Source organism: Miscanthus floridulus, chromosome 2 (genome assembly GCF_019320115.1).
Source record: "Miscanthus floridulus cultivar M001 chromosome 2, ASM1932011v1, whole genome shotgun sequence".
Classification (NCBI taxonomy): domain Eukaryota; kingdom Viridiplantae; phylum Streptophyta; class Magnoliopsida; order Poales; family Poaceae; genus Miscanthus; species Miscanthus floridulus.
The window spans coordinates 175745716-175759762 of NC_089581.1; the positions used below are offsets into that span (position 1 = coordinate 175745716).

General features: G+C 46.8%; 2 protein-coding genes across 3 annotated transcripts; one reads left to right on the top strand and one right to left on the bottom strand.

Annotated features, from left to right (window-relative positions):
• The first annotated feature begins 4754 nt into the window (after nt 1–4754).
• Nucleotides 4755–7216, top strand: LOC136535805 (dihydrodipicolinate reductase-like protein CRR1, chloroplastic). Of its 2 annotated transcripts, XM_066528212.1 has the most exons (10): nt 4756–5008; nt 5116–5238; nt 5326–5400; nt 5495–5560; nt 5956–6051; nt 6147–6263; nt 6467–6559; nt 6702–6803; nt 6879–6965; nt 7046–7216. In XM_066528212.1, the coding sequence occupies exons 1-10, from the start codon at nt 4874–4876 to the stop codon at nt 7076–7078; spliced, it is 927 nt and encodes a 308-aa protein (XP_066384309.1). In that variant the 5' UTR covers nt 4756–4873; the 3' UTR covers nt 7079–7216. The 2 variants fall into 2 exon arrangements, 1 of the variants encoding a protein (XP_066384309.1); XR_010779049.1 differs by lacking the exon at nt 7046–7216 and having other exon boundaries at nt 4755–5008; nt 6707–6803.
• Nucleotides 7217–8226: 1010 nt separating this feature from the next.
• LOC136535806 (F-box protein At4g00755-like) lies at nt 8227–12891 on the bottom strand. The gene is made up of 5 exons (XM_066528213.1): nt 12454–12891; nt 11937–12359; nt 11614–11792; nt 9082–9200; nt 8227–8605 (listed from the first exon to the last, which is right to left on the bottom strand). Exons 1-5 carry the CDS (start codon nt 12602–12604, stop codon nt 8320–8322), a joined length of 1158 nt encoding a protein of 385 aa, XP_066384310.1. The 5' UTR covers nt 12605–12891; the 3' UTR covers nt 8227–8319.
• Nucleotides 12892–14047: the final 1156 nt, after the last annotated feature.

The window sequence follows — 14047 nt, forward strand, 5'->3', positions numbered from 1 at the left end:
TCATGTCAAGCTATACTATGTTATGCATCACAGATGACAGCATAACTGTTTTTTTGGAGCTTTTCCACAATAATACTCTAACTACGAGTGTTAGCAACTACTGTGGATTTCACTACACATCTCGTCAAAACTTAATATTTGTACCCTCAACTATTCGAGAGTACATGTTCCTTTTTACTCAGGATGAGACCTATGATACTGTACAAAATTACAAGATATTCTCAACACCATTCTAGTGATCTATATCTAGCCTGTACTTCTGCCAAAATATCTCGGATACGTAAACTACGTCAGGATAAGTTCTTACTTGTACTTGTACACTCATCAAGCTTCCAACAGCTGAAGCATATGGGACCATGTTTATTTGATCGATCTCATATCGGTTCTTAGAACATATAAAGTTCCCAAAATCTATTACCCTTGACTATAGGAGCAGGTGTAGGTTTACTCACATGCATACTTTATTTCTTTAGAATCTTTTTCTAAGTATGCCTTTGCGATAGTCCTAATACCCCATTTTCTTATATCTCGGTGAATTTCGATTTCTAAAACCAATGACGCTTCACCAAGATCATTCACATTAAAATTTGATGATAAAACTTCTTCTTCTTCAATGATAGATTAACATCACTACTAGTGAGTAGAATGTCATCTATTCACAGGATGTGGAAAATGAATTTTCCATTCTTGAACTTTGCATAAACGCTATTGTCCTTCTCATTTCGTTTAAAAAACCTAAAATTTCTTATCGTTTCATCAACTTCAAATACTATTATCTAGAAACTTACTTTTAACCCATAAATGAATTTCTATAGGCAGCATCCCATATGTTCTTTTCTTCCACGGCAAAACCTTTTGGGTTATGCCATGTAAACGTTTTCATATAAATTCCCGTTGAGGAATACCATCTTTACATCCATCTGATGTAACTCTAAATTGTAATGTGCCATGAACACCATCATGATTCTAAAAAAATCCTTGCATGAGACTAGAGAGAAAACTCTCAATGTAATCTATTCTTCTCTTTGCGTAAAGCATTTTGCTACAAGACGTGCTTTATATCTTTCTATATTCTCTTTAGAGTCATATTTTGTCTTGTAGATCCATTTATAGCCTACTGTTTGGCTCCATTAGGACTTTCTTCTAAGTCTCAAACATCGTTGGTATTTATCAAATTTATTTCAACTTCCATAGCTTCTTGCCATTTAAACGAGTAAATGTTTCTCATAGCTTCTTTAAATGAGGTGGGATCACCCTCCATTTGAATTTCTTTACTAACATAGACTTCATAGTCATCAGAAAAAACTGGTTTACTAATTCTTTAAGATCTTTTGGGGCCTCAGCTATTGGTACTTTCATATGGGGCTATTGTTGCTCTTCATTGCCAAGAGACAATAGATTCTACAGGCTCCTGTATTATAAGATCCTTGTTTACATTATTCATCTTCTTCGAAGAGCTAACATGTGTTGTATTAGTCATACAACATCAACAGGTATTGAGAAACTTGTTGCTCCTGAGTGACTAGAGTGGGCACGCAGTTCCTCTTCTCTTCAAGTCTTTAGTCTCTACATACCATGCTCCTCAGATCTTCTCAACTTTTCTAAAGATAGTGTATCTTAAAATATCTTATTTTAGGTTTAATCTGTTAAAACCTCATATGGCGTTTTAAGCACCACCTTAACATCTTTGAGGCTGACTACGCTATCTTTCTGTCAAAACTTTAAAAGATCCAGAAATTTAGCTATTTCTCTGCTTAGGGGTATCATTGTTGTTTCCATTATACTCCTCCAACGATTTCATCTTAATTAATCTTTATCTCACTCTTAATGAAGAGTATCTTTCTTAATTGATCTTAATACTCTCCCCCTCGAAATATGGCATAAACTTTACTGTCATAATTTTAAGAACTATTCAGAAAAACTTATGAACGAGGAGACACTTATAACTTACTTCATTCACATGATTATGTCATATAAACAAAGTTATTTTTTGATCCGTTTAGGAGTACACTTTCCTTATTTCACTTTAAGAACTCAACGAGGTCTTTCATTAGCAGTGCTTTTGCAAGTCACGCTTGCATTTTTTCTTATCTTTTGGTTAGTATTGACTATGACGATGCATTTCTATTGTGCCACGGTCAATACTCGGACAACATAAGAGCTACCCAAACTTCTCTCGCTATGCGGGATACAAAACATGTGAATCATCACAAAACTTCTCTCATCATACAGGATTGACTAGCATAAGTACTATGCCAAAACTTCTCCCCATGCAGGATAAATCTATATACAAACACGTATGCTTAATCCAACGTTGGTCAAATTAGACATGCATGTTACTTATTGCAACTCTTATCATAAAACATTCACTTATACTTTATTTTCTAATTAAATCTTCCTGTTGGTTCTAATTTAATCAAAAAATTGTCCTAAACTGGCTTGACTCAAGCCTTTTCATTCACATACCCCAGCATTACAGCCCGTTGGCATATAGCCGAGTGATCTCATCAGTTAAAAAATAAAACTTACGAGATGCTTCTCTATCAATTCTACATTACCGTTGGGCAGAAAATAGAATTAATACATAAAACTCATAAATTAACTTGAAATACATATAACTACTCTTCAAAATTAAATTCTCCCATTGGTTCGAATTTAATTAGAAGATAATCAACATCATTGCAGCGAAAACTTGATAATAAAATACATTCTTTTAGTTCAGGAGCATTTCTAGATCTTTATCTACTCTCTGAAAAATTGACCATGTTGGTGTAAAATTTATCAGGGATTTAAACTTTAACCTTAAACTCATTATAATATTGTTATCATCAACATTAGTCAGAAGATAACAATACCATAATTTAACATAAATAAATCAGACTACTCCTCTAATTTAAATTTTTCCATTGGTTCCAATTTAATTAGAGGATAAACATAATCATAATTCATTAAATGTAACTGCTCTTTGAATTAAATTCTCCCGTTGGTTTGAATTTAATTGAAAGATAATCAACATTAAACTTTGCAACGAAAACATGAGAAAAAGTCTTTATCTACTTTTTAGAAGCATTTTACTTTACTCATCTACTCTGTGAAAAAATTATACCGTTGGTTTAAATTTTGACAGAGATCCAAAACTTCACAAAATTCATCAAAACTGCTTCTAAAAATAACAAAACAAAACTCTATGTTTACTATTTATTTGGCCCGGCTTGATGAAACAGTCGCAGCGCATCTCTGTTACGCGTCCGCGCGCACGGCCCATCGGTGCCAAACACGGCCCGTGACCGAACGCCCGCTGTAGCGCTCTCCCGCGCCTAGGCTGTAACCTAGGCCTAGGCCGGCATTTCTTCATCCCGCTTCGTCCTGCTCGGCCTCCGTGAGCCGTCGGATCCTATCCGACGGTCGTCCGCGCTGCTCAGACGAACAAAACTACGCGATGCGCCGCTGCCCCGAACCCTAAACCTCATTTCCTCCCTCTCGTTTCTCTCTCTACGCCACGTCGAGAAAACGAGAGTAGCAGAGCGGCGCCGCCGCTGGTCCCCTCACCGACGAGCGTGCTCTCCCTAGGCTAAGTGTGCCACCGTCGAGCAGTCTAGGTGATGGTGCCCTATTCCCCCATACGCGCTGTGGTGGGGCTCTTCCCTAAACCCTAGCTCCTCCCCTCTATCCTTAGTACAACAGACGTCGGAGAAGAAGAGTGCGGCGCCGCCGCGGGTCCCCTCGTCGGACCGCGCATTCCCTAGTGGGTGAGCATGCTGTCGTCGAGCGGTCCTATGTCGGCGCCCTGCGCCCACGCGCCGGCAACCCAGCGTCGAGCGGTGGCTCGGCTTGTTCTGCCCGTGCGATGGCGGGTTTCTTCCCGTGCGACGGCGGTGATGACGGTGGCGGGAAAAACCGGGTAGGTCCTCCCCTTCTTTGTCCGTTCGCTTTCTAGGGTTTGTGTTAGGGTTAGGGTTTGATCTGAATCGAATCGAATCACCTCCTTCTTTCTTTCTGAGGTGGAAGATGGTGGTGCCGTCGTGGATCCCTTCGTCGGAGCTCGCGTGCGTCCGTCATGCGGCTCCGTCGAATGGTCTCACAGCAGTGCCCTTATGCCGGAGTCTGCGCGCACCGTCGAAGCGGCTCTAGGTGACTTCCCGCGCGGCGTCGAGGCAACGACCGACGGTGGTGATTTAGGGTTAGGGTTTCAATTCGATTCAGAAAACGAATCCTCTCCTACTTTCTTTTCACTTTTTTACCCTGATCTAGATCTACACACTAGAAAAACCTGGATCTGATACCATTGATGGAACTGACAGTACTTCTAGACGTAGATTAGTGGGTAATACTTAGCTTAGATGAGGGGACTTGCTGTTATACCTCGCCTCGAGTATCCAGCCACACCCATGGTGTCGGCGACGAAATAGTAGCAGTGCAGACCCGGTCTGGTGGCAACGGCGAAGGCGATGGCGCTTTCCGTTGCTTACAGCTCGCTCTTCTAAATCGGACTAGGGCTAGGATATGGTGGGGCGCTGGCGGCTACGGTGAACCTCGTTTGTCAAGCCCCAGCCCTCACCTCCTATTTGTTGCGTTGTGCGACAGGGACCCATCAGCCAATAGAAAGACTAAATGCCCCTGATCAAAACGTGAATCAAGGCCCAATTGACCGTGGTGGAAATCAACCTTAGAGTTAGTACTCCCAGAAAAGCAGGCACCAGGCCGGGGACCAACTCAAGAAGCTGGTATTACGCAGATAAGCCAAATGGCTTGAGGCCACTCGCTTCCAGACAATGAGACAAGATAAGATAAGGCCAGGACACTGGAAAACGCAAACGGGAGGGCAAGGCACACACTGACGAGTGACGACTGACCTAGCACCAGCTCGATCAAGATGGTTTCGCTATGCCATCCTATTCGGATCCGAGCATGCGGGGACACCGCGACGAGGAGGAATGCTGCAGCGAAGGTCCTCTGCTCTGTGCAGCAAACGCCGCCGCCACCGCCGCCGGCCCAGAGCACGATCAAGGTACTCCATCACTGTGCATGGTCTGTGTTCTTGGTCAAAGCTAGCCGGCTTCTCTCACTGCCACCGCTAGCTTCCTCCTAAGGGCAGGGCCTGCTGCTGGTGTGCAGGTTGTTATCGTTGGGGCCACGAAAGAGATCGGGAGGACGGCCGTTCTTGCGGTGAACAAGGCTAGGGGGATGGAGCTTGCAGGGGCGATCGATTCTCAGTGCATTGGCGAGGACGCAGGACAGGTTTCTTCTTCTCACCGTTCATTCAGTTCAGCGTCCCCCTTTTATATTTATCTCATACGATCTGTAAATGCTGGCATTGTGCTTCAGATAAGTGGCATGGACGAGCCGTTGGAGATCCCTGTGCTGAACGACCTCACCATGGTTCTAGGCTCCATAGCGCAGGTACAATACAAACCTTCTTTCGGGGCTGTGCATTCCCGGGCTGCCTGCCTTCTTCAGGACATCTTTGGGCTAACTGCGCTGTCTGTTTTTCCAGTCGAGGGCAACTGGCGTGGTTGTCGATTTCAGCGAGCCTTCAGCTGTTTACGACAATGTAAAGCAGGTATGTCCATTGCCCACCTACAACATGGAAAAGGATATTTAAGCTGCATACAATGAATGGTGAGGTGCTTAAGTCCAAAGCTAAATAAACACTGCTATTTCAACCTGTATATGGTTCGGTTTCACACGCATCGTCGTAAAGTCCCACAGGGGAGTTAAGGGGCAAACTAAGTCAGGGCGTCATCAGGAGTGCATTTCAGCCATCCTGACAACGACAGAGACAAACATGAATAAATGGCATTGACGACTGAAATTAATCAGCTAATTTTTCAGGACAAAATCGACCTACTCATGTCTAGACTCTCCAGCGACTGCTTCAGATTATTCTCATGTTGGGAACTCAATATCAAATATAGTAATAGTGCTTACCTCTTTGAAATGGTTTATTATGAGCAGGCAGCGGCGTTTGGTTTAAGCAGCGTCGTCTACGTTCCAAAAATTGAGTTAGATACAGTAACTGAACTGTCAGCATTTTGCGAGAAGGCAAGCATGGTAAATTGTCACCGTCGCGCTACTTCTGAAATTTACACTGCCATTACCATCTAAGCTTGCCAAATTAATGACTTATGCTGTGGTTTCCTGATTAGGGCTGTTTGGTTGCACCAACATTATCAATTGGCTCCGTGCTCCTTCAGCAAGCTGCTATACAGGCCTCATTCCACTACAGCAACGTTGAGATTGTGGAATCAAGACCTAACCCATCGGTATGAAGTTTTTATGACAGGTTTAAACCGTTTGTTACATATTGCTAACAATATGTGCCCTGCAGCATCTCGAGCCAATCAAGGAATGAAAATGCCAAAAAAAAAAGTGAAAAAAAAGAAAGATATCAACAGTACTCAATAACTGTTGTCAACCTATGATATCAGGAATCTGCAGACTGATATACTAATTTTGACATTGACAGGATCTGCCTTCGCAAGATGCAATACAGATTGCAAATAACATATCAGATCTTGGTCAGATATACAATAGGGAAGATATGGATTCCAGTAGTCCAGTAAGTGTCGACAAAAGATAATGTGCTATTTGCAATCATACCTTCCTAGAGTGCTACAGAGACAGCATCTTTCTTTGTGTGCATTTCTAGCTATTTTTCACCTGTACATAGAATCAACTGACTGACTAGTACTTTGGAAAAGGCCAGAGGCCAACTACTTGGGGAAGATGGAGTGCGTGTGCATAGTATGGTTCTCCCTGGTCTTGTTTCCAGCACATCAATCAACTTCTCAGGCCCAGGAGAGGTACTGGTATGGCTGATATGTTTGACTGAAAAATAATACACTGAATTGACTACATTACTCGAACAACACTTTCAGATTTACACCTTACGGCATGATGTTGCAAATGTTCAATGCCTGATGCCAGGACTAATCCTGGCAATACGGAAGGTGGTACGGTTGAAGGTAAACCTGGATTCATGAGTTTTGACACAGGGTCACTTCACTCTCTCTGGTTTCCTAACAAGGCCTTTTTTTTGTGGCAGAACTTGATTTATGGGCTAGAGAAGTTCTTGTAGTGAACAAGAGTAAGTACCAATGCAAAAAAGGCAAGGCAGATATCATCTGACGTCGCAACCAAAATGACAAAGTTTTGAAAAATAAAGGCTGCACAGTATGCACACTACCTACTGAACGCAATTTTATTAAAAGGCATGGGTGGGGGGGGGGGGGGGGGGGGGGGGTGGGGGGGGGGGGGAAGATCATACATAGGAAAGGTCATGAAAAAAGGTCACATGGATATACAGCTATTGGTAGCACAAGCAAAACAATGAATGAGGTGGTCAAGAATCAGATTCGGTTCCATCGGCACATGCTGTTTAGAAGAAAGTTCCAGCGGCACTTCAAGAAAAGGAGACTACTTTGTAACCGATACTGTGTAATTCAGCTTGCGTATGGCAATGTGGAGGCCTATGCAGCCTACGTTTCTCTAGACATGGTGTCAATTCAGTGCACAAGATTGAGCTCAAGCAAATTGCATTGAAACAGCCCAGCACAAATTCCCTTTTCAGCAGAAACGGGATTTAACGACAAGACACTCCAGTCTCAACAGTAAAGTAAAGATGAGAGCATTCATGCACTGTACCATAGACAAATCCACGAACTGGTGGGACTAGCGCTGCTCCGAAGAGCTTGTCCTGCCAAAGACTTTGCGGCCGCTGCACGTCCTTTCGTCACCAGGCTCCGGTGACAACCATTCGCCGAACTCTCTCATCCCGTCAATCCGTCGCATGGTGACCATGGTGCGGCAGCACTCATGGCTCCAGTTGATAGCTCTGGATTGGCGACGGCCGACGGGTACGTCGGATCGGCGAATCGCCGTGGGCCGATCCTAAGAACAAAAGGTAAATCTCGGATCGCGATACAAATTAGGGGCTGTTTGCAAAATACAGGGGTTTACTTGAAAACAGGTAAAGTATATTTTTCATTCAAACCTGAATCATGAAATCTGGTATCGACGGTCCGAGTGTGTCCTTTTAGGTTGAAAAAAATTTGTACGTTACCCATTTGAAAAACAACAGATCGCAATTATTAATCATGATGATGGTGCGGAATAGGGCCTATTTGCAAAATATAGGGGAATACTTCCAAAATATGAATGCGCTATTTGCAAAGTGTTTTGTCTCTGCCATGATCGACATCAAGCATAGCTGAAAAAACACTAGACTGAAACAACGACACAAATCTTTTTGCGCTAAATTTATCAGAACAAACTCCGTTCAATTAGGATACAAAAGACCCGGTTCAGAGAAAACAAAGCCTACAACATGTGCAGCAGGTCTGCCTCAGCTTCGTCTTGTTCATCTACAAACTGCACAGGTCCAAGCAGCATATACACCATCGCCAGTTCCCTCATCTGCCTGTACCTAGAAACAAGCGAGCGCCAGTCCGATGAGTCCTCCTTGGCGTCACTGCTCAGTAGGTCTTCTGGGCGCAAGTTACCGGCAGCCGGCAAATACTTGAGGTTTGAGTAATCAGCAGGATCGGAGATGTCTATCATTAAATCTGGTGAAAGCGAGCGCCCCATCACTTGGACATGGCAGACACTGTCAACGCGCAAAAAGACAACAAAGCTGTTAGTGTCGCCGAGATGATGCATATCCAAGGAAATGCTTCAGACGTGTTACAGAAAGCAAACTCTACTTTATAAGCTGCTGACAAAAAGAAATTTCACCATCAGAGATGGCATGTGTCTGCACATACACAAGCCATACATAAACCATGCTTTGACACAAGGATGAAGACAAAATTACAGGAAAGATTATTAAAACCACATAGAAAATGTTGTTCTGTAGACAAACTACTTTTAGGCAGCAGTGAAAATAAGTAGCACACACTCCTTTAGTTCTACTCCAGCTTGAAACTGTACATATATGCAAGCTCAAAATTTATATAACAAATTAGAAGCCCATGCGTGTTTTCTTCTTGGAACTGAATCGTGACATTGTCACTGTGTGCGAAGAGAGCCGTGAAGAAAAAACAGGTGACCAACCAACACTGACATAGAAGATTGAGAACTCACCATATGTAATACCTATCATCTATAGATTGTTTCTGTAATCTCCCAAGAAGTTCAATCTTCACTATACCACCAATGCAAAGGGCAGGGCGCGGAAGCTGGAAGGTTTGCAACACATTTTCCTATCACACCAAAATAAAATGGCGTCAGTAAAGTTTCCAAATCATCCATTCAGTAAAACGAATCGGCAGAGCCGCCAGTTAAATATTAAAAAGAAAGGAGGTCCTGGGGCACTGTACAAGAAGAGTCTACGAGAAGAGAGAATTCCTTATTTGACATCAGACAAATAACCCGTTCCTTTCTTGGCCCTCAAAAAATTTCCGTTCCCTATTTGACACCAAGTTCAACTTTCATTCCTTATACGACACTCCGTTAGATTTTCCATCCATGAACCGTTAACTGCAATGTGAAAAGACGATTTTGCCCCTGTGGGCCCCGCCGCCCTTCTCCCTCCTCTCCTCCCCTTCTCCCTCCTGTCCGCGCCCGTATAAGCAGCGCACACAGCGCAGTGGGCCCCACCACCCTTCTCCCTCCTCTCCTCCCCTTCTCCCTCCTGGCCGCCGAGTCGCAGGCGTGGTGCGGCCTGGCGCGCAGCAACGAGGCCGCCGCGTCGGGCCTACGCGCCACGCTCGACGCCCTGCTCCTCCGCGCCGGCGTCGGTGGTGGTTGCGGTACGGCGCATCCCGTCGCCGAGGAGGGATTCGGCGAGTCCGACGGCACGGACGACGCGGAGTCGTGCTGCTTCGTGGACGCGGCCGAGGACGCGATGCCGGCCCCGGTGGTGAAGTGGGCGTGCAGGGCGTTCGGCAGAGGCGAGGCGTCGGTGCTGCTGCTGCCGTGCCGGCACCTGTGCCTGTGCAAGGCGTGCGAGCTCCGGACGGACGCTTGCCCCGTCTGCTCCGGCGCCAAGAATGCGGCCATCCACATCGCGCCCAACTGATGGCGTCGGCTCGGCTCGGCTCCGGCGACCTCGCCGCCAACGCCAGTGCAGTGAGAGGGAGAAGGGTGGTGGGGCCCACAGGAGCAAAATCGTCTTTTCACATGGCAGTTAACGGTTCACGGAATGGAAAATCCAACAGAGTGTCGTATAAGGAATGAAAGTTGAACTCGGTGTCAAATAGGGAACGGAAATTTTTTTAGGGCCAAGAAAGGAACGGGTCATTTTTCTGGTGTCAAATAAGGAATTCTCTCCTACAAGAAAGGCTGGAGCCTAGCAATAAAACAACCGCACACAAATGAGCAACGAGAAGCAGGAGAGAAGCTCAGGTTAAAAAAGATAAAAACAACAAGAGAGGTGTTTTCCTCCTGCCGCGATCCACAGGCTTGCCTCATCTTTATTTTTCTGCAGCACTCAACAAAACGATTTCAGTCCACAGCCCCCTAGTGAATCTGCAATCTCTGAAAAATTGCGGCCCTCTTATGATTTTCCTATGCACCCAGCCTACCGAGGAAACCATGGAACACCTCTTCTTGAAGTGTGACTTCGCGCAAGCTTGCTGGCTCAGTCTTAATCTTAGTGTTGACACTGAGGTTGAACCTTTCGTCACTCTGGAATGTTTCAAACAACAATTGGGAGTCCCTTTCTACATGGAAATTATCATACTAATGAGCTAGAGCATTTGGGTCGCAAGGAATGACCACACCTTTCAAGGGATTCTGCTGTCTATATCAAACTGTTGGGTTTTCTTCAAGAAAGAGTTTGCTCTGGTTATCCATAGAGTGAAGAATTATTTTCCCTTTTATAGAAGAATGGCAAGAGCACCAATTGTGATCTTTTGTACCTTCTTTGTCTCTTTTTTTGTCTCCTAAATTCTGTTACTTTGACACAACTTTTTTTCCTTGTCTTATTAATATAAATATTAACCAGTACGGGGCTACCCCTCCTGTTTCTTCAAAAAAAAAAAAATGCGGCCCTGTTCCAAATCTTGTCGACAGAGTAGGAAAATTCTATGGTTTGGCCACCCTTGAGCTTCCGGTCTATCAGAAGTGCATATTTGATTCTGAATTGCGACCCACCTAAAGAATTTCAGTTGTAACCGAGGAGAGAGAAATACAATGCTTGGATATTCAGTACCAAGCCCCGTTTGTCTAGACTATTCGACCAGTGAGATACTTATACTACTGTACAAAACAAAATGATAGACAAGCCACAACACCAACTTGTGGACTGAATTGTCATTTTCTTATTCTGCAATGGTGCATTAGTGCTAAATAATTTTAAACCTAAGCTGTTCCATCTTTGAAAGTGAATACAATAATGACCGGAAGGTTCAGATTTCTATTCAAAACTGTAGTAAAACCAATCATAGCACTTGCCTATCTTGCACAGGGGATGAATGAAGAATGATATCTCTAGTAGTATATTCCAAACAGATCGCTAAAATTCTCAAAAGTGTGCTGAGGAATGAACTGATAACGATAGGACCTAATAAAGTATAGCTTTACTGTGTCGGATATCATCTTAAAAGAATCTGCTGGTGGGTAGAACAGTCAACAAGAGAGGGGAAGAAGGCAAGAGAGAAGCGTTTAACTAGCCTGAAGCATAGGAAACTCTGGCGACGTGTATGTCCACGTGTAGTTTTCATCAGCGATAGCTGTCAGGTTCTCATTCTCAGCCGAAACAAAAGTCTCTGTTCCAGGATAAAGCTTGGAATGACCCAGCCGGATTCTCACCGCCTTGGAAGAGTAAATCGGATGGCCATGCTGAAAAGCAGCTGGCAGAAGAAAAACGAAACAAAAACAAGCAATGAAATTCACATGATCAGTCTCCCTGAAATGCAATGCAAACCTACCTAATTGTAGGGCATGCATTCGAAACTTCCCGACAGCCTAAATCAGTGGCATGCCCTGCCACGCACCTTTGTACGGGCGCACCCTGATCTCATCAATCAGGCAGAGATCAGAGGAGAGCCTGTAGGTCAAGCTCTCGGGGGCGTCGGGGTCGTCCTTGCCGCCGCTGGACCAGTACGAGTGGCGGTGGTTCACCCATTCATGCGGCACAAGCGTGTTCTCCATGGTCTCGTCGGGGAAGAAGTCGGTGCTGGAGGCGCCGACGCAGCGCATGATGAGGTCCATGGCGGGCTTGGCGGAGACGAGCGCGCCGAGGAGGTAGGAGTAGGCCGCGTGCTCCCCCTCGCGGGCCCTGCACTCAGCGTCCTGGCTGGACTCGGACGCGGACGCGGCGGGCGGCGGCGACCGGGTCACCACGACCGCGCGGGTGAAGCTGGCGGCCTCCGGGCATATCCACCGACACAGGCGCTTGCTGAATCCGTTCTCGATCACTGCATGAGAAGGGGAAAAACAGCGGAGGCGTCGAGCTCAGCGACCGGCCCAACAACAGGACAATAACAGGGAATTGGGGAGCAGGAAGCGTACCGAATCGGCGCCAGGAGCGGGAGACGGCGGCGACGCGGGCGAGGTCGGCGGGGTCGTCGAGGAGATGGAAGACGGTGGTGGATGTGTCGGGGCCGAGCCAGTCGAGGAAGTCCCAGCCGCCGCTGTCCTCCTCCGTCTCCATCGGGCGCATCGGTCGACTTGGAAGCCGATGCCACAGGACAGGCGGAGCAGGTTGTTGCGCGCGGGCGGCCGCGGTCGGAGAGGGCCTGCTGGACGGTTTGGTCAGATCTGCGTGCCCTGTGCCGTGTGCCGGGGGCGGGGGCCGGGAGTGGGGTGGAGGAGGGGAGGGCGGTGGAGGGAGGAAGGGAAAGGAGGCGACGGACGGACGGGACGCGAAGTGGGCGAACCGACGGAACCGAGTTCCGGGGCGCCGCTCCTTTGCGTGGCCGCTTTTGGTTGCCTGCGCCGGGGGACGGGCGGGCGGTCTCGCGTCGCTTGTGTTTTCTGGCGCTTTCCGGGGGACGGACGCGGGCGCGGGTGGTGGGTGAGGGACGAGGGCCCCGCGGCTTTCGTGCGCGCCGCGGGCGGGGGGTGGCAAATCTGTGGCTGGGTGTCGGTGTCGTTGTCCGTGGCATGTACGGGGTGTGGTCACACGTCTCGCGTGCTGTTCGAGCCCTGGCGTGACGGTCCGGCCCGCGCGTCGGCGGCGAACGTGGCGAGCGAGCACCGTTGCGAGATGTGGCTGGCTGGCTGGCTGGCTGGCTGGCATGCGGGAGCAAGACCGCCAACGCACTGCGACTGGGCGGTCAAAGAGTCCAGCCCAGGCACTTTGCGATGCAACGACTTCTTGTGATTTGCAGGGGGGGGAAAAGAAGGAAAGGTGAAAGATCGTGTCGGGTGGTTAAGTTTTACACACCGGAACTGCTACCGTCCGCGCTGCTGCCCCTGCACGTACGCCCGCTCGCAACCAAACCGTTCTTTACAGGCATGCATGCGAGCCGCTTCCATCGGATGCCCCCACGCAAGCCTCGACACGCAAGCACCTCATCCACATCCCTATCCCCATCTCCATCCGTTTGGGTCGTCTCCGTAGGAGATTCCACCACGCCGTCCGTCCCCCAGCCATCCCACCGCGTCGCCCGTCACCCATCTCGCCGCGCCGCCTGTCTCCCGCCATCCCGTCGTGCTGACCATCCCCCCACAAACCCCCCGTCCCTGCCGCCGCGCCCACGCTAGGTGTGTCGCATCCTCACCGCGCTCTCATCAGAAAAAATGTTTGCAACATCAGGCAAAGCGAAAATGCGAGATGAAACATCAGAACAAAAGCGACTGCAACAAAAAGAATAAAACTATTGCAATACGAGATGCAACATTAGGAAAAAAAGACTAATGCAACGAAGAAAATTTACTTATTGCAACGGCAAACCAAAGCTACTACAACAACAGAAACAAAGCGCAATACGAGATGCAACATCAGAAAAAAGACTAATGCAACAAAGAAAAATTACTTGTTGCAACAGCAAACCAAAGCTACTGCAACAACAAAAACAAAAGCGCAATGTGAGATGCAACATAAAAAAAAGACTAATGCAACAAAGAAAAATTATTTGTTGCAACAGCAAAAACGCTACTG